At 47.5% G+C, this 23,158-nt stretch overlaps 1 protein-coding gene and 1 long non-coding RNA gene across 2 annotated transcripts; one reads left to right on the forward strand and one right to left on the reverse strand.

Moving 5' to 3' along the window:
- Positions 1-1,078: 1,078 nt before the first annotated feature.
- MED26 (mediator complex subunit 26) lies at positions 1,079-22,739 on the reverse strand. The gene is made up of 3 exons (XM_059719841.1): positions 22,438-22,739; positions 7,785-7,859; positions 1,079-5,443 (listed from the first exon to the last, which is right to left on the reverse strand). The coding sequence occupies exons 1-3, from the start codon at positions 22,510-22,512 to the stop codon at positions 3,752-3,754; spliced, it is 1,842 nt and encodes a 613-aa protein (XP_059575824.1). The 5' UTR covers positions 22,513-22,739; the 3' UTR covers positions 1,079-3,751.
- On the forward strand, positions 4,627-8,718 carry LOC132246576 (uncharacterized). Its single transcript, XR_009457971.1, has 2 exons — positions 4,627-4,716; positions 8,313-8,718. It is a non-coding gene; the product is annotated as an uncharacterized LOC132246576 (long non-coding RNA).
- Positions 22,740-23,158: the final 419 nt, after the last annotated feature.

The raw sequence follows: 23,158 nt of genomic DNA on the forward strand, positions 1-23,158 counted from the left end.
AGCGCGTCGCTTCCTGGGGGCGGGGCGGCCCCGGCGCCACAGCCCGCCGCGTCCGCATCCACATCCGCGCCGCGCTACGGGCCGCCGCCAGGGCCACGCCGCGCCGCGCTACGGCGGCCCGCACGGGCCAGGGCGCGCCACGCTACGGGGCGCCGCCAGGGCCTCCCCGCGGCCGGCGCCGGGCCGAGCCCGAGCCCGACGCTCAGCCCCGCCGGCCGGGCCGGGCCGGGCCGGGCCGTGCCCGGGGAGCTACAGGGGCCGGGCGCAGTGCCCAGGACACGGCTCCGGGCCGGGCGGCGCCCGCAGTCCCGCATCGCCAGGCAGCGGCTCCTCCCGGCGAGGCCTTGCCGGGGCGCGCGGCGCGGGGCCAGGCGTCGTGGACACGCAGCTGCGGTCCCCGCCGGCCTGAGACCAGCGCGGGCAGGAGCCGCCTCCCGCTCCGCCAAGTTAAGCACCAGGTGCCGGGTGAGTGCCCGGCCCGGCCCGGCCCGGCCCGGCCTGGCCTGCAGCCCCTGCCGCGAGCCGGCACTGCCGGGGCACTTGTCCCCGCAGGTGGAGGGAGGGAGGGAGGGAGGGAGGCAGGCGGCGCCGTGCCCGGGGGACTGCAGCAGGTGGGAAACCTTCCCCGCCCTGGCACTTCCGTCCGTGGCAGCCACTCCGTCGCGGCCACGGCTGGCCCACGGCCCAGAGCCGGGGGTCCTGCGGGACCCCCCGGGCCCTGCCCTGCCCCCCCCGCTGCGCAGAGGCGAGGCGCCAGGAGCCCCAGCACCGGAGGAGGAAAGCGCCGCTGCCGCGAGCCGGAGCCCTTCCAGATCGGCACGGAGCCGGCACTGTTGCAGGGTATTTCCTCTCTGCACCCTTTGAAAACCAGATGTAGTCACACCGCGTGGTTTCAGCAGACGAAGGCTTCAGCTGCTGCTGTCTACAAGCGCGGGGTCCCAGGTCCCTGCCGGGACTCGCACACAACAGGGTTTTTGTCAGACTGTACATTTTAGGATAAGGCACCGAGAGCGGAGGCAATGGGCAGAGGAGCAGGATCCATGCGCACGTGAGAATACAAAGCAATCGGACACACGTGTACAAGGTAAACTTCATTTGAACTCGTTTACAAAATTGACAAAAACACCTTGTAAACATCTTCACATTTGTTGGAGCCCACAGAACTCTTTACACCAACATAACATATGGAAAAATATATAGATGCCAAATCTATTTGTACCCTGGGTTATATCCAAACGGGTTGACTGTCTGCACAAAAACTCTAAAAACTAGTAAGATTTAAAGCCCACACTAAAAATAAAATAAAATCCAACAGAATCGTATTGTCGAGGGGTAAGAGCTGAGCCCGATACTTATTTTACAGCACCACTGGGTACAAGTTTGTGGACACCGCTGAAAGTCCGAGCATTACCTTCTGCCACAGGGCCCCAGTCAGAATTTCAGCAGGAAAGTGGCCAAGCAGGGGGTGGGGGGAAGGGAGAGGGAAAGTGTGCGCCCAGGTCTAATTAGCAGATAGAAGCATTCCCTGAGATTAGCCCTATATTAAGGCCTCCCTAGTGAGAGGATGAGACACCCCCCCTCCCCTTCGTCCAAGATGGTGATTCAGGGAAAGAGTAAAAGGGGGAGAGAAAGAACAGAGACTCTTTTGGTGCAAAAATAAATATATTTAAAGTTTTCTACATAAACAAGGTCAAGCATTTCTAGGATGATAAGCCTTCCTAGCCCACCTCCACCGTTTGACTCACAAGATCCATTTAATTTTCCCAGCCCTAAGCAGCCTGCATGACCTTATCACTGCAGAAGGGTAAAATGGAAGTAAACTGAAAATATACTTGGAAACATTTCGTGGTGACTCGTTTCTCCATCTGGGAAGTCTCTCCCTAGGACCTCCATATTTAGAAAAGAAACAGTGAGGTACCAGTAGGAGATTTTTGAAATACCCACATACAGCAGATTTCAGTATTTCACCAGCCAGGCAAATCACAAAAGCATTCCGTCTGAATAGAAAGGGTTAGACTTCAAACACTTTTCACATTATTCTCCATGGAACAAGCCAATGCTCACCCGATGAAGCACGTGTATTTTAAAACTTGTATAAATAATTAAGCATCTGATCCTGCTCTCACTGAAGGTTTGCCAGGTGTCTCCATGGAAGCAGGATCAGGGCCCAATGGTGCTTTTCTGGTCACTAGAGGCAGCAACATTAATACAAAAAAAACAAACAAACAATATAGTAGGAGAGAAACCTAATCTCAGAGGTGGTAAAAAAGAAAGCGGTCCTGATTATTCTAGTCATAACAGTGCCAGTTGGAGACATTTAGCCTGCTGTATTGAATATAAACTTTTTTAACCAGACCTTGATAAAAGAAGACATAATTAACATTTGGGATTATTAAGTTACTGAAGAGAAAACCAAATAATTAGCTGGGGTACCTTAACAGTAACTTGTAGGACAGTCTCTAAAACTAAACATGTTCCTCCTGGATTTAACCAGAGTTTTAAACAAAGTCCAACATATTACTAAATATTGTCAGCACACTTGGAAGACTAAGAAAAGCTGGAAAATACATTGTCTATCACTAATCATCTTCAATTGTCTTAGAAAAATACTAAACAGGATGCAGGTTTGTCACACAATGCAAAACATACTCTGTTTCAGTCATCATCATTTGGCTTGTCTGAACTGACCAAACTTTAAACAACTTCAAATATAAATAATTCACAAACTTTTTTGTGCAAATTTTTTTTATTTCCACATTTATATCACAATGTGTCCGCTTAAAGGACCAAATAGCAAAGTTGCTCCCTTCTGCATCCCAAGAACACAGAAGTCTAGTTACTGTACATTCACTAAGGCTCTTTGTTTTTGCAAATTGCGTTTATGATGGATATCCATAAGGCAAACAATATCTAAAGGAATGGTAACAAGTATATTTCCAGCATACAAACAGGCTTCCTTTTTCCCTCTCACAGTACAGTTACAAACTTGTAGCACCCTCATTACTTTTGGATTCTAGAAAAGGTGATTTTTTTCCCCACTAGAAATTTCCAGATTGGGAAAAGAGAAAAATTATTTGGCTGGTGGCGGTGGGATCAAGTTTGAAGAATAACTAAAATAACTAGTTTTTGCAGCATTTCTCAGAGACTGGATTTAAACTGAAACCAGACTGAAATATGTGGATGCCTATGGAATGCTGAGCTGAAGCTGGCTGGCCAGCCTGCAGTGCAACACCTGCTGTTTAAAACCAATCTCTGTACTACATGACTGTAAAAGAACGCAATCATGGGCAGAGAGGTGTGATCCAAATAAACTACAGTTTTTGCACTTTTGTCTCGGGTGTTTCACTGCCAAATAAAAACCCAAATCAAGTCAAATAAATAGATGCATATTTTGTTAAGGTAACTTACACAAATTATCTGTACCTGCCTGTAGTAAGATTCCGGCATTCACAAAGTGCTGGAAATCATCTTCACTTCTTGGGGACTAACACTTTATAGCTGGCTTGCTATAGAGTTTTGAACTCAATTTATCAACCTTCGTATGCCTTCCTTTGCAATTTTGTTAGTAAACTGGTAGCAGCATTTCACAATAGGAGAACTGAAAGGAAAGAGCTGAAAAGAACCAGCTCCTTCACACCCTCTGCTCGGTGGGCCTCTTTGTCCAGGACAGGAGGCTCTCTCCATGTTAAGTGGCATAGTGTCTGCCATCTTTGCTAACTGCAGATGTAAAAGCGTTTTAGCAAAACAGTACTCAGTCTAGGCAGACATAAGGCAGGATATTCAATCTACCATCATCCCCATGTGGATCTAAAGATATGCACTGCGTCCAATCATACCAGTTACCCTGTGTATCAAAACAACCGTTCACGCCTGGCCAGTGATGTTCACGTATTCTGTTGAGATCATCACTTGTGACCTCTCTCGTGATCCCAGGCAAGTCTGTGGGCTTGCTGTGAGGAGCTAGAACATGAGTCTTTCTAGCCTCTTTTCTAGTGCTTTCCTCCTGCTTTAAATATTCAGACATGAAGTAGTGAGCACCAGGCGTTTGTACTCCTGAAGACGACAGCAAGCTACTCTGTCTATTTAAATAGGACTGAATTATTTCGTTTCTGGATAACTCTTTCCAGTTCGTTTGTTCAAAAGGACTTTGCAGGTTGGGTTTTTGCTCCTGCTCTTCTGTTTCTGTCCTGTGCTGTTCGGCAAGTGCAGGAATTTCTACCTGCAAGGGGTCTTTTTGTGTTAGAGGTTTTATCTGTCCAGTCATGGGATCAAAAGTGAGTTTTCTCTCTTTTAACCTCACAGGTTTCACACCCCCTTCTGTGACCTGCCCATCCAAGTTGACCGTGTAGTCTCTGGGTCTGTACCTTTTCTTCTTTTTACTATCTGAACCTGAAGCAGCATCATCGCTGTCCATTTTTGAAGTGTCCTGTGAAAAGCCAATGTGTGGTGTCAAAGACTCCCCAGGATGTGAACTGGTTTTACAGCCAGGAGATGTGTACTGTGGAAATGTCCCTGTTGGATGCCTGTGCTGGCTTTCAGAAGATACCTGCTCCTGCCAATGGTGAGATACCTCAGGTCCTGATTGCTGAGAAACCTCCAGTCTTTTTGCTGGCATTGGAGGTGTTGATGGTTGCATCAAGGATGGTGGTGGTGACGGCACCTGTGCAGTGTCTAAGAGCTGGGACCTTTGAGATGGACTAGGCATTGAACCCTTTGGTGAGTACGTGGTATGCTGTCGCGGAAAAGTATCCTGCCTAACGCTTCTAGGACTAAACGAGGAACAACGCGGGCTCTTAGGTTGGTGCTGTCCTGCGATTTCTTCTGATTTCTCATGCTGCTGAAGCACTGCAGTCTTTAATAGTGAGGAAGTGCTTGAAGGTTTTACAAGTCCTGGAGAACTGGTATGAGGTTTGACAGCATTTACTGGGATCTTACTGTGTTTGTCATTTTCACTGTGTTCTGTCCTGCTGGTTTCAGGCCCCGTGTGCAAGCTTACATCGACAGGACTGGGAAAGCTTTCGGGGCTCCCCCCAATCCCATTAGTTGGCGGGGGTGAAGAGTTTTGCAATACTTCATGACTTGCTTTGGAAACTTTAGGAGGAGGGGGGCCCTGATGCCCATCCCTATGTTCACCTTTCCTCTTCCGATTTCCCGGTTTCTCTGGTTTCGGGGAGTTCAGTCTTTGTATGTCATTCCTGCTTTTCAACTCATTCACGGGCTTGGATCCAGGCATTGCAGCAGGTGGCGCTTCTGGTTTACAGTTGTGAGCACCACCATTTGCTGACCCAGGGGGATTCGGCAGTCCTCTTGGCACGGGTTCATTCGGGGTTACTGGTTCTATTAGTTTTTGCCAATTCCGCAGCAATTTCTTGGCACGTTTAGCAAGTTCCTCATTGGACGTCTTCTTTCTTACATCATTGATGAGCTTCCCTAGTCTTGTTTCCTGTAAGTAAATAAGAAGTTTCACAAAAAACATTTATAATTTCCAAGAGAGAGATGATGTCATGACTTAAGTCCTAAAATGCATTTTCATCTGTTACCAGATATAGTCTACCAACAAATATCCTAGCCAAAAAAAGAAAAAAGCTAAATATAATGGCTCACTCTTCTCTTTGCAAGGGTGTTGGTTCGGCAGACCCAAAGCCCTGCCATGCAAGGAAACTACACGTTTGCTTAGCTGTCTTGTCTCTTCCCTGGCCAGTGTGCCATGGGAGCCCTTTGCAGAGAAGATGGGAAAGGAAATCCTTTATCAAGAGAACTTTGGAAGTGACAGAGAAAAACCCGTGCAAGTTCTGTGGGAAATCTGTCCGGCCAGAAGAGGTGCATGCTCACCACAAAGGACCACGTGTTGGATAGTGAGGGACACAAAGAAACTGAAACCGAGTCAAGTGCTGTTCACACAGCACCTTTTCCCTCAGGACAAGAACAAAATCCAATGGTTTTGGAAGGGATTTATGGGGGTAAACATTTTCAGATGCCTAAACATGACAAGCACCCCTCAACATGCGAGAAAGATAAGTGGAGCTCTGTTTCTTGCTTATACTGCAAGTACATCCAGTAACCTCAGACAGCTGCTCCAGAAGCCATACTAAATGGAAGGAGTGCTTCTGGATCAAATTAAATTAAAAACACATGCTGTGAAGGAATGGAGCTGCTTTTGCATGCCAGGGAGAATGGAACACATTAAGATACGTAATATGAAATAGGTTTGGAATGGATAGAAGTTTGGATACATCTTAACTGGTGTCCACTGGGAAATCAGTGTCATTATTGTGGCTTGAGTTAACCAAGCAGTGCTGTGTGGGTCCCAAAAGAAAGATTCCCAGTAAGGTACATCATTTGGAATCCTCCTGAATAGTCAATCATGTTCTTTGGAGGCACGATGCTGTGGGTTTCAGCATAACCATCAGCAGCAACTGACATCCTACTGGAAAAGTAATGCTGCTGTCGTAAGTGGAAGAGATCCCAGTGTATGCAGTCATGAGCTAGAGATGGGAACCTGGAATTTAAGGTTGACATTTTTCACGCAGAATGGGCGAGTTTAGCTGGAGCCTTTGGTGCCTGGCTGACTGAACATTAAACTGGCAACAAAGTTTATGATTTAGAAGTGTGATGCTCACCCACAAAAGTCAAAGTGTATAGCATACTGCTGTACTGTGCAGTGCAGCAACCAAAGCACTTTTCTACCACAGGATGTGTCAAACTCGTATGAGAAATACAATCATGTTCAGTTTGCAGTTTCCTGGTGGCAGCAACCACAATTCTTAGAGGCCAGGGACAGAGAACAAAGACCTGTTAGTTGAGCCTCACCAGGTCTGTCTGCCAACAGAGGATTAGTCAACATTAGTCTTAGCGAGAATGTAATAGTGCAGCACCCTAGAACAGATTCCTCGGTGGGGCAGTGTTAAAGCAGCATTGGAAGGTAAACAAACCATCCCAAACTGACGGGCAGTTTTAGCAGAACCACAACTACTTCTTGCAAAATGCTGACTTGGGGAAGATGCCGCCATTGTCAGTAGGTATAGGCAGTAGATACACAGCAGTATCCCAATATCCTTGCAGTACTCCAACTACAAATATTGTAGACATTTAGAGGCAAAAAATCTTTGGGGACACAGCTCTCACAGAGGACTTAAAGAGGCTGATGAATACCAGCATATGCATGCACCCTACTGCCAGAAGAGGTGCTGGGCCTTTTCATCTGATAAGGTTGATTCTCAACTAGATGCCACATGGTACATAGGAATAGTTCAGAGTGAAGGCTGAATTGAACAGTAAGACCACCCAAGTATGGTTCAGTCGTAAGAAGTGTTCTTTTTAGCTGTGTAAAATTCTTGCCTGGGGGAACTAGCCTTACCAGTCAGGCACCAAAACAAAATTAGGCATATTTCAAATTCATTCTATGGATGTATACAAGGACACAGTTCTGACTGGGTCAAAGGAAAAAAAAAACAAGAAAAGGAAAAGTGACCAGTCATATAACATACCAAAGGCACGCTGCTGAATCAGCCATGGAGTTAACCAGCAGCAAGCAGGAATTACTCTGAACAGAAAGTAGATTCACCCTCCACTGATCTAGGACCCGGAAAGTCACTTGCTTCATCCTACCAAGGTGTCAGGGAAGCCCAGGGGAATTTACTAGGGTGACTTTTTAAAAACTCTATTCTTTTGCAAGTTATCTAGCTTTGCGTTAAGTTATACCTTAAGGGTATTAAAGGCTCTTGTACAGGGAGAGTCCATTCACACAATAAGCGTGTGTTGATTCCACATGCAAGGTGACATACCTCAAGTGCCTCTTTGGTAATGGGATATTTCTCCAAGCTGGAGATTACTTCCAGCACTGCCACCATGTTATGGATCTGCAACAAGGAAGACAAAGTTACTTCATGTTTCAACAGATTTTCTAATAAAAGCATTATCATGAAATTGCCTCTTGGCTTCAGGGAGCTGGATGTCTGCAAAACCGGGACAAGGGCACCAGACTGATCTCATTTGAAGCTGAAGGAGTTACAGCAATCTTGTTCTGATAAAAACCAAATCTAACACTGTAGATGGGGATGCATGACCTAGCAATGTGTCTGTGTTTGAAGTTATTGCCCAGGCTACCAAAAGATATGCACAGTCTGATCTATAGATACATTTACTACACATTAAAATGTCAAATTGGTAAGGCACAAATATGATCCTCTGCCAATCAAAATTTCTGCTCCTTCCAGTGACCTAGACCAGCAGACCAGAAAAGGGAAAAAATCCAGGGGGGAGGGCAAAGAAAGTCAATGAAATCCAAAATAATCACTTTTCTTGTGATCTAGGCAAGAAGCTTTCCAGCCCAAAGCCCCTGGAACACTTGCTGCTGCCCATACGTTGACGGTTGTCTTTGCTCAAGTTTTGAAGGAAAAGGTGAAATGGAACAAGCGTACCCAGTTCAACAAACATCTTGCCAAAAACCAGAAATACTTAAGACAATTAAAAACCAAATACTTCCCTATAAAGAAGAACTCTGTTGTTATCAGAGTAATATTATGCAATTAACTGGGGACTGAACTGGGACCAAAGGGTTTTCTTTACACTAAGAAAGAGTTTGGGAACTTCCTAAACTGACAACTTTTGGTTTGTTGAGCAGGCAAAATGGAGACAAAATAATTTCTAGTCACGTGGCTAAAGACTTCAGCTATAGTGCCCTACCTACTCTGAAGAATAAATCCCTCTCCAGAGTCCTTCCTGAAATAACTTTCTCTCAACACTGAAGGACCAAATCCTATTGCACTTATTTTTTTAAGTGGGCTTGGATACTTGAGTTGCCACCTTACTGAACCCTATTTAAGTCCCTGTAAAGGAACCAAACACCTACTTTTCTAACATGCCCTAATCTTAGCCCTAAAATTAAGTCTGAAAAAAGCAGCACGCACAGCCGGAACCTTCTGCATTAAGAGTTTTCCAAGGCTACGAGCACAATAGACTAGCATACGCTTCGGTAAGAACATCTTCACAACAGTGACCCGCTCTCAAAAAGGAGATCTTGTAGAAACATAAAAAGTGGTAGGTATAACAAAATTACGGTAAAAAGAAGAAACCAACAAAAGTGTTCTAAGCATCAGCCAGTAACACCGCTCCTTTATGTGCTACGGTACAAAATACAATCTTTAGTCTCAAAGATCAGCCCCAACTCTGGTATTAGCCCCAAGAACAGCCAAAGTAACGCTGCTTTAAATATATGCTAAAGGCCAGAATACCTCAGTGTTTTTGACACCATGGATTCCTCTTTGAAATCTGAGTTTCTCTTGTGAACAGATCCGCAATCCTGACAGTGTTAACATGTGGCACCCTGGCTGAGAATCAGTCCAGCCGGAGAACCAGTGTTCCCTGAAGGTTACTTCTGACCAGGATTCTTGTTCCTGGGCACAAGGTGTTTGGCACGAGGTGGACTCCCTCCGGGAGTGTCAGGGGTGCTGTGCCTGGCTGCACATCGGCACACAGGCAGGACTTAGCACCGCGTTATTTTAAATGGGGCTTTAGCACCCACGCTATTATTTTGGTGCCAGTTTTCCCTGCACCAGAGCAGCGCACTAGTTATCCCACGTCCCTGCAAACAGCCCAATTCCAGGGAATTTTGGGGCACATCAAAATAAGCCACTTTTACTTTGGAGAAAAAGGTGGGGGAAACAATCTGCCATCTTAATATACTTTACGATGCAAGTCAGGCTGCTGAAGGCATCCTGAATGTCAATAATCAGAGGGACTGTTTTTACAATTCCTGGTAATCCCCAAATATCCCCAAACATTTAAGTGACTGTCAAACTGCTGGAGAGAGGCCATACATTCATTTGAAAGTTAATACAAGGAGTCTGATCTTGTGCGTGTGTCCACATGAAAGAGAAATGAGCATTTAAACAGACTGGGAATTTCCAGCAGCAGCTGTCTGCTTCTGAAGAGATGCGCAGACACAAGCTTCTGGATGCAGAGCTCGCTCATCCAAGCCCCTTCACCTACAATACTCCTTCCAGATAAGGGCTGCACGCTACTCCATTCCCCTTCAGGGCAAAAAAGGCAACTATGACACGGCTCCAAAGCAAACCGATTCTTGCTCTGAAAACTAATCCCTAGTCTCCAATATGGAAATTCATGGTACATGCTATCACCAGCTGTCAGCTCAGACCTACCACACTAAGTTGGTGTTACTTTGAAAATTTAGTCTGCTCAAGTGTTTTTTGTTTGGTTTTTTTTTTTGGGGGGGGGGGGGGGGGCAGCAGGAAGAAGCAAAAAAAATCCATTAGACCTTTAGCAGTGTCACACACACACACACGTGCACGCTCAAGCTGACCACATTGCATCTGTGGGAGTTCTCCTGGCTCTGAAACACAAGGGGACCATACAGCTCATAATTACTCTCTGATAATGTGACACCACAGAACAGAGACCAACCCAAGATGTGCTGCCTGCCCAGGAAGTACTCACTCTCTCCCGCATGAAAGTCTGGTTTTGAAGGACAAGGCATGTTAGCGTTTCATGGCTCCTCATATGCTTGGGATTAATGCCAGAGGTGTGGGGTAAGAAGCCTCCAAGCTCCAGTTAAATACACTGCCTCAAACGCAACAATTGTGTACACACATGGGGAGGGTCATCCCACTTTTTCTAGTCCGCCTCAATATACGTGGATTACCTCACCGCACGGAAACTTAAGAATAAGCAATGACAATGTTTGCATTACAGAACCAGGCGCCAGAATTCAAGGAACAGGCTTCAAAGTTGTAATCTGGCATCTGAAAAATCTCCGATTCTGTCTTATTCTCAGGTAGATACTAAAATCACTAATTACTATTTCACCAAGAAGAAAATACATTAAATTGAGAGAAATCCTCAAAATGCATCCGTTGTGCCCGTCCCCTCTCCTCTCGATTAATGCTTTTTGATCTGCAATGGTCTGCTCTCAATGCTCTTTAGAGCAGAAGGAAACACCCTGCTCTGTGTGCATTCTGTCTCCTGTCTTATTACAGGAATCACTCCCTTGGGTAAACGCAGTCTATCCGAAGTCCTCAATCCCTTTCCCAACTGACACTTAGCATGCGGCTGGCAAGCACCACTTCCGAATGAAAGCAGAACATCCCAGAGTGGTAGCATTACATTTTTGCTGATCAGTGAAAGAACTGCTGTACAATCTGTCATCCTGCTGCAAGGGCAGTCAGTACTGTCCACTAGGCTGGGTATGAGAATGACCCTTAGAAATACCAACTAGAGAATCACTGTAGAATCACCAGCTTAATCCTAATGAAGGCTAGAAAAAATTACCAGAGATTTAAAATTGGTGTAATTTGCATTTAAGGACGCGAATTAAACAGCCTCAAAGACCCTTACAGTTTTCTGAAGTTCTCAAGCATTATGCCATTCTTTCTAAAAGACGAGATAATTCCTGCTGACAGCTGTCAGCCTGAGCTGTAAGTAATGCAGGACTGTGTTCACGTGGAAGGGTCCTGCTATAAAACCTTGACAAATTAGAACTCTTATTTCTGTCCATATTGCCCAGCACTACCAAACGTAAGCAAGCCAGACATTCAGAGAGTTTGCTTTTCCTAGCACAAGCCTCAGTATTCCTTCCTTCTCTGCTGCTCCAGTTAACTTTGCTCTACTGCTACACAATGACAAACTGCTGCACCGAGGCATAAGGATCACCTCTGGTTAAAGATGATGGGGAGGCGTGGGGAAAATGGTAGGTTACATCTGCAACCGTGATCTGTTACCGGTGTCCATTTATGGACAATTTTAATAAAATCTAACAGTAAAATCCAGAGCTAGAATCAAGCCAATCGGCTATAATGGCAGCTCTGTAGGCATCAGGTTCCCCAGTGCCAACATTCTCACCTAAACTACATTACATTTCCAGGAAGTGTTAGACTTATTCCTTATTAACTGTGTAAGCGCACCTAGAAAACTCCTGTTTTCAACACAGGTTTACGAGACACGTCAAACTCTTTACATAGGACATGTTTTGCCCCAAAACTCTCTCCTGAAAGCCAGGAAAAGGTGCCCTCCCGTGGCAGCTTGTGGCACTGCAAGTAATTCACAACCGGAACACAGCTTCAGTTCCCTTGGATCCCGACAGTACGGTATAGTAAAGTATCAAAAACGGGTCTCTGTACTAATGCCCGCACTCAAGGGGCTGGATGTCCAAAGAACTTATTAATAAGATGCCAAGTTTCCTAGCTAAATCAGTGGGTCGGTTCAACACTGCTGCAACAAGCAATATTTATTACCATCTGAGGACTGGTCAGTGACCCATTGTGCAGTAACTTCTCTCAGCTGTATGGCATTTATGTAACTGGATTTCCCATCCCACATCCAATAATACATTTCAGATGAATGTAAAGAACAGAGCAGCCCCCCGGTGCATCTACAGCATTAGCGGAGAAGAGGGGGTAGAAAAAGCCATGCTTTAGAAAGGTTGGTCAAGGGCTAAGAGCTTCAGCAATGGATCCAGCTCTCTGCTCTGAAACAGGCTTCCAGCGTGACCTTGAAAAAGCTGTTTCTCTGTGCCTCAGTTACTGAACTGCAAGACACCTCCCTGCCTTGCAGGAGTGCTTCTCAGACATACTTTTCAAATTGCCAGGTACTTTACACTGTGGCAATGGGGCCAGCAAGTACACCTGATAAAACAATGACTTTTAGGGTAGAGAAAGGCAAGTGGAACTCAGGATGAGGAAGGACATACCAGCATACAGGCAGCATTGGACAAGAACCTGGTGTGTAAAGCAGCAAGACTTCAGCAGAAAAAAGTGGCAAGCAACAAGATGGAGATGAAGCCTCCAACACAAGTACAAGTGTCTGCACATAATGCAAAAGGACTGCAAAGATGCAGCAAAGGGGCTTGGTTATACTCGCCTGTAAGCAACAAGACCAATAAAGCCAAGAACAAATTTCAAGTTGGTATTATCTTATTGCATCCATGACAGTGGGTCTCCCCACCATACTGAGGTCTATTCAACTTTTTAAGAGAATCTTTCCATCAAGTCACAAAAGAAAAACACCCACAAAACTTAACACTAATGTTGTGCACCTGGGTAAAGGGTCAGTGTGCACAAATTATTGCATCCAGCTAAGTAATCTTTAATTTCCATATTAGCAATGTTGCTCCTAGCTTGCCATGTACACATATACTGAAACAAGCAGCACACGATATGTGCTTTCTAGCAAGTCAACTTTATCTTAAAACGACTTACTTTGTTCACCAAACTACTGACTGTTCCTTCCCTGGCATCCCACCTGCCCTCAGTCAATTTATTTATTTTCCCTCAAGGCAGTGGCTCATTATCTTATATTGGTCCGGTACAGTTCAAGTTCTCCCTTCTTCACAAGTGAGCACAATTTTTCCGGACAGCTTAAGAACAGTGAGCTGTTGTCAGGGGGGTTCAGCAGCGCAGTTATCAACAAGGTGAAAGTGTTTTCCCCTCTCACTTCCCCATGAAACACCATCCATGGGAGGGTTGTAAACCCCACCTTTCCTCCCAAGGGCATACAGCTAGCAGACTTGCTATACCAAAGGTGCCTATCACCTACTGGAATCATAACAGAACAAAGTATTATTAAGCTGTATAAGCAGATCACCATTTTTATTGCATCAGTACACACAACACCCAAATTACATTGGAATTTAGTGTACACGCTACACAGAATCAATCATCTCAAACCGTTGTTACCCAATACCAAACAGCTTCACCGTTCCCATTGTGGAAAGCCCCAAAGTCTTAGTATAGCAAAGGATTAAAGTCTGTGCATCTTAAAGTGATCAGAGGTGGATGGACTATTACACAAATTCACAAAACAATTACTACCGTGCTATCTTTAATCATCTGCAGATTTGAAGCAAGAACTCCAGGGAGTCATCAGTGCCGTCTGTCCACTACTTTTGGAAAAGGGACAGGTGTTACTCCCTCAGGTCGGACAGTCCGTGCACACACCAGTAGGATACCACCCATGATACTGTGCCCCAGCCACCTCATTGCTACAGGAAATGGGTTCTTAGTGATGAAGAGCTCGGACAGATTTACTGTCTACTAAGAAGCCTAGACACTAACGTGTGACCAGCTGGTCCACGGTGCTAGACAGACCATTGCCCAGCATGGTACAGGCATGTACATAATCCTTAAGCCCAGTACCAAGTATTAAGGGTACCCAGGTCCCTTTTTAGACGCCAATGTTCACAACATACACATCCCAGTTCTAACTGCTACCGCATCTTTAGGGGACACCATCCCCATCCTCGCCAGCTAGCGCACACTTGCCCCCAGATAGGGGCACCTGTTTGCTGGGTCACTCTGGTCATTGATTTGGTGTTCTGTGCTGGTCTTACCAACTCATTCTCTTTCTGTTGACCCTGGGGGCACCTCCAAAACCTAACAAGCTACTTCTCCTCCAGCACTTGGGCAAGCCGTATATGGCACGCCTAGTTTCATATTCCTTGGGGCCTACTTTGCTTCCTGCTGTTAGCAGGGCCTCTGCAAGATTTCTACATGCACTGATCAATAGTTGTATTAATCCACACTCCAGCAAGGTCTACACATTAACCAGCAAAGGTTTTGTATCTAGATCATTGATAAACAATGGTGGACCAAAAACTGATGCCAGCAGGACTACATTATAAATTATTATGTTCACTGATTTTCCCCAACTAACTATCCTGAGATTATGAATGAGGCAGTTTAATCAAAGCAGTTTGTTCCTCCTAAGACTGGACATGGTTCCAAACAGTGTCTTTTATGCCCCATTTACCTCAGTTTATGACCACTGTTGCCCAAGTCAGAGGTGCCCACCAGAGGCCAGCACACCTTCTGAACTGGTACAAATGCCCAAGACCTCTTTATTGCCAAGGCAAAATAAAGTCCCTTTAAAGTGGCCTGTCAAAGAGTCATAAATGGGTGAGAGCTGTCTTGCGAGCTACAATGCATGGTATTGCCAATCACAAGCACTCATGAGAAAAAGAAAGTCATAACTATCCTAAGAGCCATGATTCTTTTTTTAAGTTTAATTCTGAGTTTGGGTGAGAAGGAACTGAAGTTGCAAGATAAAGATGCAAGGAAGGAGGAGCAGAGAACAGCTAATCCATTTTTCACAGGGGAGATGAGGCAGCAAGGTATCCTGAGCACCGAGCTCCACACTCATCCTCTCTGAAAGGGGCATGAACTACTTTCTCCCATGCTGTCCTACTTAAACCTTATCAGTACCCACGTGGGGGAAGGTCAGTCTGCCAAGTGCAGCAGCTGTGATCAGTGGTTCTTCCTCAGGATACAGGAAAGGGGTATTTCATTCCAGCAGGTCTGGAAATCTGATGATGTCCAGAGCTTGAGATGGCCTTTGCCTAGAGTCAGGGCTGTCATGGCATCACCACTGTGCTAGGAGCTCAGAATACCAGACTGTTGGCTTCAAACCCCTGAGAAGAAACAGCAAAGAGCAGGCTCTTCTCCAGCCTGCTGCAGGTAGCCACCAGGACCCTCTACCACAGCCTTCGCAGTCTGTTCTAAGCTCAGTCAGGTCGCAGAGCGAAGGAAGGGAGCTAAAGCAGAAGAAGAGAACTCATGCTCCCACACCTGGGTCCCCAACTCAAGGGGATGGACTCCTCCCTTCCCACTTTCCAGTCATGACCCTTCACCTTGCTCACTTAACAATAACTTTTCCACTTCCACGCAGCAGAGCAGTTTTTCTTCTAATCCCAGCTCCACCACTTTGCCCACTAAGACTTCTTCTTCCCTGTAGACTGCAGCAGCCATCACATCTCCAGAAGCAAGGACAGGTAAGAGCGGGCATGCAAGAGACTGTTATGGCACAAATCCCACCCATGGAGAGTCAGGCTGCAGGTGACTCGTAGTAGAGAGAAAACCCTGCATGAAGCAGCTTTCCCTGCTCACACGGCCCCTTCCTGTCAAGATTCACATTCAATTAGTCTTTCAGCACAAACTACACAAGTTTCACCAAAGCGGAAAAAGAAAGAGTCCCACAGCGAGCGTCCGAGAGCAGCACAGACTTCCCAAGACAGGGTCACATACTGCTTGGTGTCCTGCGAGGCAGTTCGCAGTGGAGGGAACATTCACTACTTTGGTTAGGGTCAGAAGCAGCTAAGCGTACCTTGCTGTGAATCAAACAGCAAGAGCAGGCACACTTCTGACCTGCGTGTTGGTGCACTGCTTCTCCAAACCATTTGCAGACCTGTAGGTGTAGGGTGGCTCCTGGGTTTTTATCCCGGCAGCCATTATCCGAGTTGGGTACCAAGACTACGCTTCCATACAGCAAAATTTTAGATTGTGCCATCCAGTTGTTTTATTGTGAACAACTAGAAAGCATTTTGGTGTATTGATTCGGTTACATGACACCTGCTGACTAGGTCAGTAAAACTTTACTCCATTTTAGGGCTCTGAATATTCAGCAATTCTCCTTTCCCCCCCAGTTACCGGTTCATTTTCACAGGGAACAACGCAATGTGCAATGTAGGTTAAGAATGTAACAGAATACCTCTGTAGTTTTGGTTGGTGGTGTCCTTGCTACTAGTCTAGCATCGAGTCTATGAGTGGACACCCTCAGAACATGGAGCTGCGAATGGCATTTTCTTGGTGTGGTTTGGGATCTGTTTCTCCAGAAGGGCTCTGCCCATGCAGTGGTGCATTTGGCTTTATTGCAAGGTGGTGTTGCAGGGGTTCCCTTTTCTCTTATCTCAATTATTTTTTTTCTGAGAGCGCCTCTTATAAATGGATTGAATCTGCTAATTTGTTACATATGTTCTCAGTCATTTCACCAAATAGTCGTTGTACTGGTTTTAGCCATTTTGGATGCAAGGTCTTTAAATTAACAGTTCTGCTTCGACTTTTGTTATGAGGTTGTCATTGTGAACTGGTGGAAGTACTCGTGATGTGGGTCTTCAGGGGAGATTCTCTTAGTACAACCTTTTATTCTCATTGCTTCTCGTGTGTCAGTCTCAGATTCTTTAGGGTATAGACTGTGTTACTGCAGTATTTTCTTACTTGCGTAACTTCCAAATTAGCATCTTCTATAAATGAGGGAAAGAAATTTTAATAGCCTGTAGGTGGATCCTTTCTATGACAAAATCATACAGAAAGATGCATGTATTTTAACTCCCTAGTTATTAAGAACATTCGCCATACATAAAACATGTGTTTCCATTCTTTTATTTAATATATATATTAGTGAAAAAGTTTATTCTAGACAGTTGTTCCGTCTGCAACCAATTGGTTCTTTTTAGTGACCCCTCTTTGGTGAACTCTGAGTAGAGCATTTCAGAGTACTCCTCTACAGTGCCTGCCCTCTGTCTGCTGTCCATCTTTACCTCGAGACCCTGAAGAACAAACCAGGATCTTTATTTCTCACCACAGAGTGAGAGAGTTAGTAGGTTTTCATTGTTAACAGCAATCTTACAATGGCCAAAAGAATTCGTGCCTCAAAACACCCAGGCAACTAAGAGCAGACTAGGATCGCTTGATTTTAAAAACAAATCTCCATACAAGAGGCCCAGACCATCGTAGAGAATCAGCTACTGAGGGCTTTCCCTCACTGCAGAAGTGGATTATAACTTGAATCCTGTCCCAAAGCTTAAAAGCAAAGCGGTGGCATTCTTCACTTGGCTGGTTCATCAGGGACAGAAGCCATGTGGAAGCTAGCACAAGTCACCGGCTGCTCAACCTCCAACTTCTTTACAAACTTCTTCCCATGGACTCAGCAAAGAGCCAAGTTCTCCTGTAACTCACTGGGAAAAGCTCAGAGCAATTCAGCTCACTGCAGCCCAAGTACGGAACGAGATCTCAGATGCCTTCACGCCACACAAGTGAGTGTAGCACCAGTACGGATACAGAAGCCAAGTGTAATTTCATGGCATGGCCACTCACTCCAGGAAGAACGGAGACAGTTCACATGAATTCTGCACTGAAGACGGACCTTCCTTCTCACAAGGCCCCAATGCAGCTAACCGAGCGACTGAGGCTGGGAGCAGGGGTTGAGGGAGCCAAGAAGAACAACTCTGCTGCTTTGACCTGGACTTCCCTCAGCAGCCTCAGGCCCTCCAATTCTTGGGATAGCAATCTTGCTATAAAAGTGACACGGCCCCTCCACCAGACTGACACCCGATTAGATTTTTCTTCCTTTTTCCTAGAGAACACCCATAGATAGATACAACATGAGTGAGCCCTTGTGTAGCTTTTCCACTCACTAAGTTTCATCCAATATGCCCTCAAAAATGTGACTACAGTATGACATCTGTGGAATGTGTCCAGGACAGCCAAGAAGGGCTGCAGATGGTGCTGGCTTTCATAGTAGCCACGACCTGGTATCAATGCAAGTACTACTGTGCCAGCCACTGGCATTTTTTGAAGCACTACAAGCAAGAAGCAAAGCTGTTGCAAACTCTAAAAGCCATTTCAAGCAGGAACGAACAAGGAAGATGTGGAGGTTAAAGCCGGCAGACCCAACCGGCTTCAGGTGACCTAACAGAAAGCAACTACAATTAACTTGGTCCAGCTGCTAACTGTACTGAAACATCAAAACAATCCTTCTCACTTAATAAGTGACTCTAAAAATTAAATTAAAATGAGACCAACTACAAGTAGGCCCTGTGGCATGATGCAAGGCAACCTCCTGCAACTTGGATTTTGATGTGCTGGCTATCAACTCAGACTCTCAAAGCCTCCTTCCCTCTGCTCCAAACCTGCAGCCAACCTTCATCAGTGCGCAGACACGCCGTGCGCAGACCCCTGACAAGCATTCTGGCATCCAAAGCATAATTTAAAATTCCAAGATATTTAAAATGCACAACTTGATTTTCTGTTTAATTCTACACAGTAACAGCAAAAACACGCACTAGCTTCTCTGAGCTTCTGCTGCTTCCGTCCACTTGATAAGCTTATTAGCCGTCTATGGAAAAGGGTAAAACTAAGGAAAAGGCCATGTCTGTTCTAAATTCACCAACATGTGAGGCACTGCTCAAAGGAAAGCAAAAGAAAACCCTGTCTTACCTCTTCCCTATTCCTTAGAAAGTTTCAAGGGAAAGGGATGGAATTCAGCCTTACATGATCAGCTCCCTTCTACTACTTCTACTACTTTAAAAAAAAAAGTTAAAAAGTGAAATTAATACTGGCACAGATGCTACAACCCGAAGACCCGGAAACAACAGGCCGACAGAACTGGAGGATCACCCAAGCTGATTCAGGTAGTTTAGGCCATGTCTGCGTTCTGTGGGCAGATGACAGTTACCACCATCAGGCCAGAGTGACAGCACACCCACGCGCTTCTAGCAGCTCCACTATAGCAGCTGCTTTGCCAGTGCAGAAAAGTGCACCTTGGAAAGGCAGACCTTGGGGCTGCCTGGTGGGTGGCAGCAGCAGCCTTAGTCTGCTTGGCAAGGGTACAGCAAAAGGTGGAGCACTGGCAGAGTAGAGGATTCTGCCCTTGCAGAGGAGGTTTGAGTGCAAATGCCATCCATTCTGCCAGCCAAACTTTGTGGTGTAAACTAGGCCATAATCTATTACTAATAACTCAGATCCTTAAGCTCGTTCTTGGCAGTCTAAGGAGAGAAGCCACAGCTGCAATCTGGTCTGAATGGCAGCTTGATTTACAACCAAGACATTTCACACAGTAAGCACCTGATGAGGGTGTTTGCTCACCAATACAGATTTGAACCAGGGACAGAGGTGGTAAATGAGTGATGAGGAGGGGAGAGGAGGAGAGGAGAGAAGGGAAGGGAAGAGCTTTCAATCCCCAAGTTCATACCTCCTGCCTTACTTATCTTCCATGTTTAAACTCAAGGAGAAATGGCAATATATATTTACCCACCAGAAACTAGCAAGTTTATTATGGACTTGACCCCTATGTAGCTGAAGAACAGGGAACTTAAACCTTAGATTTACAATAAATGTTTGCCAATCAAGGATTAATAAATCTGTTTTCATGGATATCACTACCCAACCTCAGAAAAACATGAAACACAGCATTATAAAAACAGGTGGGGAAGAGAAGGGTAAGGGATTCGGCTCAGTGGATGTCTGGTTTCTCAGTGCATCCTGCGCTAAAGAAAAATATCGCTACTTTTAGTAACAGAGGGCAACAGTGGGGAACCTCTTCTCTATAACATTTCACACAACATACAAGTTGCAGACACTTCTACAACACGTTACAACCAGAATGGAAAAGATCCCACCTACTTTTCTGTCCCCTATGTACCAATCACAGTAGCTGATCTACAAACATTTCAGTTAAATGAATGTTGACACCCGCTATTTGACTAGAGTCCTTACAGCATTTTTAGTAAAATGAGCCTAATTAAAAGGAATGGAGAACTTGATGTAGTGGGAAGGCCCCTGGATGAGCCAATGCTCGTCTGTATAATCTATTTCTTATATGCATCCTGGGGTGGGTGGGAAACAGGGGGAAATGTATATATATTTATACACAACATTTAGATCTCAGTATACTTCTCTGGGACTGGTGGAACAGGTTTCAGTGTTAAACTAAACGTGTATGTAAATGAAACACCTTGTTCCCAACCTAGTGAGTATAACGAGCGAAGCAAAAGTGTAAAAGCTGAAGTCCCCCACCAGACTTTCAGATAAGTGCACAGGCATGCATGCACATGTGTGTCCAGCTAGGATAACAGGTTAAAAAAAAGAAGAATATGCACAGAGAAGTCCTTAAAGCCATGACTCTAGTCATGTCTACACTGGAGTGAGTTTGCTGGTATCTATATATCAGCAAATCCTTCTAAATGGGGGTACAGCCTATAACCCAGGAAAGTTATTTTCCCAGGATAGTTCATACTAGCAGCTCCCCACACAAAACTGCTCCACAGGCAAGGGAATTTTTTTCTGGTATAGCTCACCTTTCAGTGGGATATCTGCCAATTAGGACAGTCCTCCTCCCTGCAACCCCCCAAATTATTCCGGCACAGCTGAATCATTCAATTAAAGTTAGGCCTTGGGGTCAGACTGATTTGATACACAAGAACATGAATGCGAATGACCGCTACTCATTTTTATTGTGATTAAACAACTCCTAGCAAATTAATCCTTCAAAACCTATGCTTTGTTAGAAAGCTTTTCTTTGCCAGGATTTTCTGATTATGAGCACCAATTAGCTCCAACAGTTAGAGAAACTGCTGCACTTCTTAGGTTCATACAGTCCAGAGAAAAGCAAGCTTCATTGTAATATCTCTTATTAAACCTACATTGTTGGAAGGGATGTTAGACAAGCGTTTGGGCACAAAAAGCCCTTCCCCAGTCCTCCGATGCCACTCTAAAGGTGCTCATAATTTACACCGAGATCCAGGGTTTTGAGGTAGTACTAACTTCTAAACTGAACTTTCTCCCTTATGAAAACCGTGCTGCAGGTATTTTATGTTCAACATCTACACCAACTGACAATTAGGTGAGACGCAAGGGTAAACCCTGCGTACACAGGGTTTCTTTGGGTTTTTTTAACCCATCGGAAATTCAGGCATGTTAGAGTTATTTTATTGCAGTTCATGTAAGATGAGAGGTGTATAACATTGCACTCGAGAACCACAGGTATCGGGCCGATTTTTCTCCAGCTTTCACGCGGCAGAATGACACGTGCGTAGCGGAGAGCCCCGAAGACGCCATTAGCCTTTGCTACGGCAATACGCGTTTGCGGTCTTCAAGGGCCCAGCACTCACGACCCTGGCAAGACTGAAGTGCCAGCCTCACGTGCCCTGCGGCAGGCAGGGCTCAAGCCTGCCCGTCCCAACGCCCCCACCGCGCGCGGGCCGTCGGAAACCACCTACGACGGAGGTCCTGAGCTGCGCCCTCGTTCGCAACCCCCCGAGCGGCGTCCCGGCTGGCGAGCTGAGCAGGAGGGCTGCCGCGCGCGGGAGCAGGAGCGCGCCTGTGGCAGAGACGGACGGCAGCGCTTAAAGCCCTCGAGTTACTTGGGGCAGAAACCCAAGAAGTAGTTTTCAGTTAAATCCAGTTACACGTAAAACACGCCGGCTTCGCTACGCTAATACCACATCCTCACACCGGGCGATAAGCCTCTTAGCGCCCTGCAGAAAGGATAAAGACCAAGCAGAGACCAGGGCTGCTCTCCTCTCCCCCGGGACGAGCGCAGCACCCCTCAGCCCCCATCTGCCCGCCTCCCCGGCTCCGCAGGGCGCAGCTCCGCCCGAGCGAGGCCGGGGCATGCCCGGGCCGCGCCGCTTCCCCGCTCGAGCCCGGCTCGGAGCCGCCGCAGGCCGCGCCGGAGCCTCGGCCTCGCGTAGGGCGCGCAGCCCGGCCCGGCGCCGCATGGCCGGCCACGGCTGCCGCCTCCCCGTGCAGCCGGCGGGGGCGCGGGCGGGGCGGGGCGGCGCGGGGGCCCGGCGGGACCCGGGCGGAGCCGGAGCACGGGCCGGCGCCCGGGCAGGCGCTTCCGGGCCGGGGCCGGCGCGCGGCCCGCACTCACGTTGCTCTGCGGGTCGATGGCCTGCAGCAGCCGGTCCCTGATCTGCTGCGGGGAGGGCGCCGGAGCCGCTGTCATTGCCTGGGCGAAGCGGGCGGCGCGGCCGGGGCGGGGGCGACGGGCCGGGCCGGGCCGGACCGGGCCGGGGCGGCGGCTCCTCACTCGCCGGCGGCGGCCTCCTCGGCGAGCCGGAGCCGGAGCCGCATGCTCGCCGCCGCCGGGCGGGCGCGGGGCGCGGGCCGGGCCAGGCCGCGCGGGGTCGGCGGGGCGGGCGGGGCCGGGCCGGGCCGGGGCGTCCGCGCCGCTCGGGGCCGAACTCAACTGTGGGCAGGAGCCAGCCCCGCGCAGGGCACCATGGGACACACCCCACGCCCGACGCCCTTACGCACGGCGCGCCTGTGACGTTGCGCTCCCGCGGCGGCGGGCAAAGCGGCCGCGCGCCCGGCGAGCCACTGCGCCTGCGCGGGGGACGGGGTGGAGCCAGTGCGTGCGCGGGGGGGCGGGGCGCCCTGGGCTCAGTTGTGGCCCCCCCGCGGGGGCGGGGCCACCCCTCGCCTCGTCTCGCCCCGCCCCGCCCCGCCCCCCGCGCACACGACGCGGCGCGGCGCTCCTGAGGCGGGGCGGGGCGGGGCGGGGCGGGGCCTGCTCCGCGCTGCCCGCCCGGCTCGGGCGCCGCATCAGCTCTCCGCCGTCAGCGCCCCGCGGGGGAGCACGTCCGCTGCCT

This window comes from Alligator mississippiensis, chromosome 16 (assembly GCF_030867095.1).
Source record: "Alligator mississippiensis isolate rAllMis1 chromosome 16, rAllMis1, whole genome shotgun sequence".
Lineage (NCBI taxonomy): Eukaryota > Metazoa > Chordata > Crocodylia > Alligatoridae > Alligator > Alligator mississippiensis.

Excerpts from the sequence above, each read along its gene's own strand:
- MED26 (XM_059719841.1), bottom strand. The coding sequence starts at position 22,512 with ATGACAGCGGCTCCGGCGCCCTCCCCGCAGCAGATCAGGGACCGGCTG. Across the intron at positions 7,860-22,437 it reads CCATCGACCCGCAGAGCAAC|ATCCATAACATGGTGGCAGT; the intron begins GTGAGTGCGGGC and ends TCCTTGTTGCAG. Across the intron at positions 5,444-7,784 it reads TTACCAAAGAGGCACTTGAG|GAAACAAGACTAGGGAAGCT; the intron begins GTATGTCACCTT and ends ATTTACTTACAG.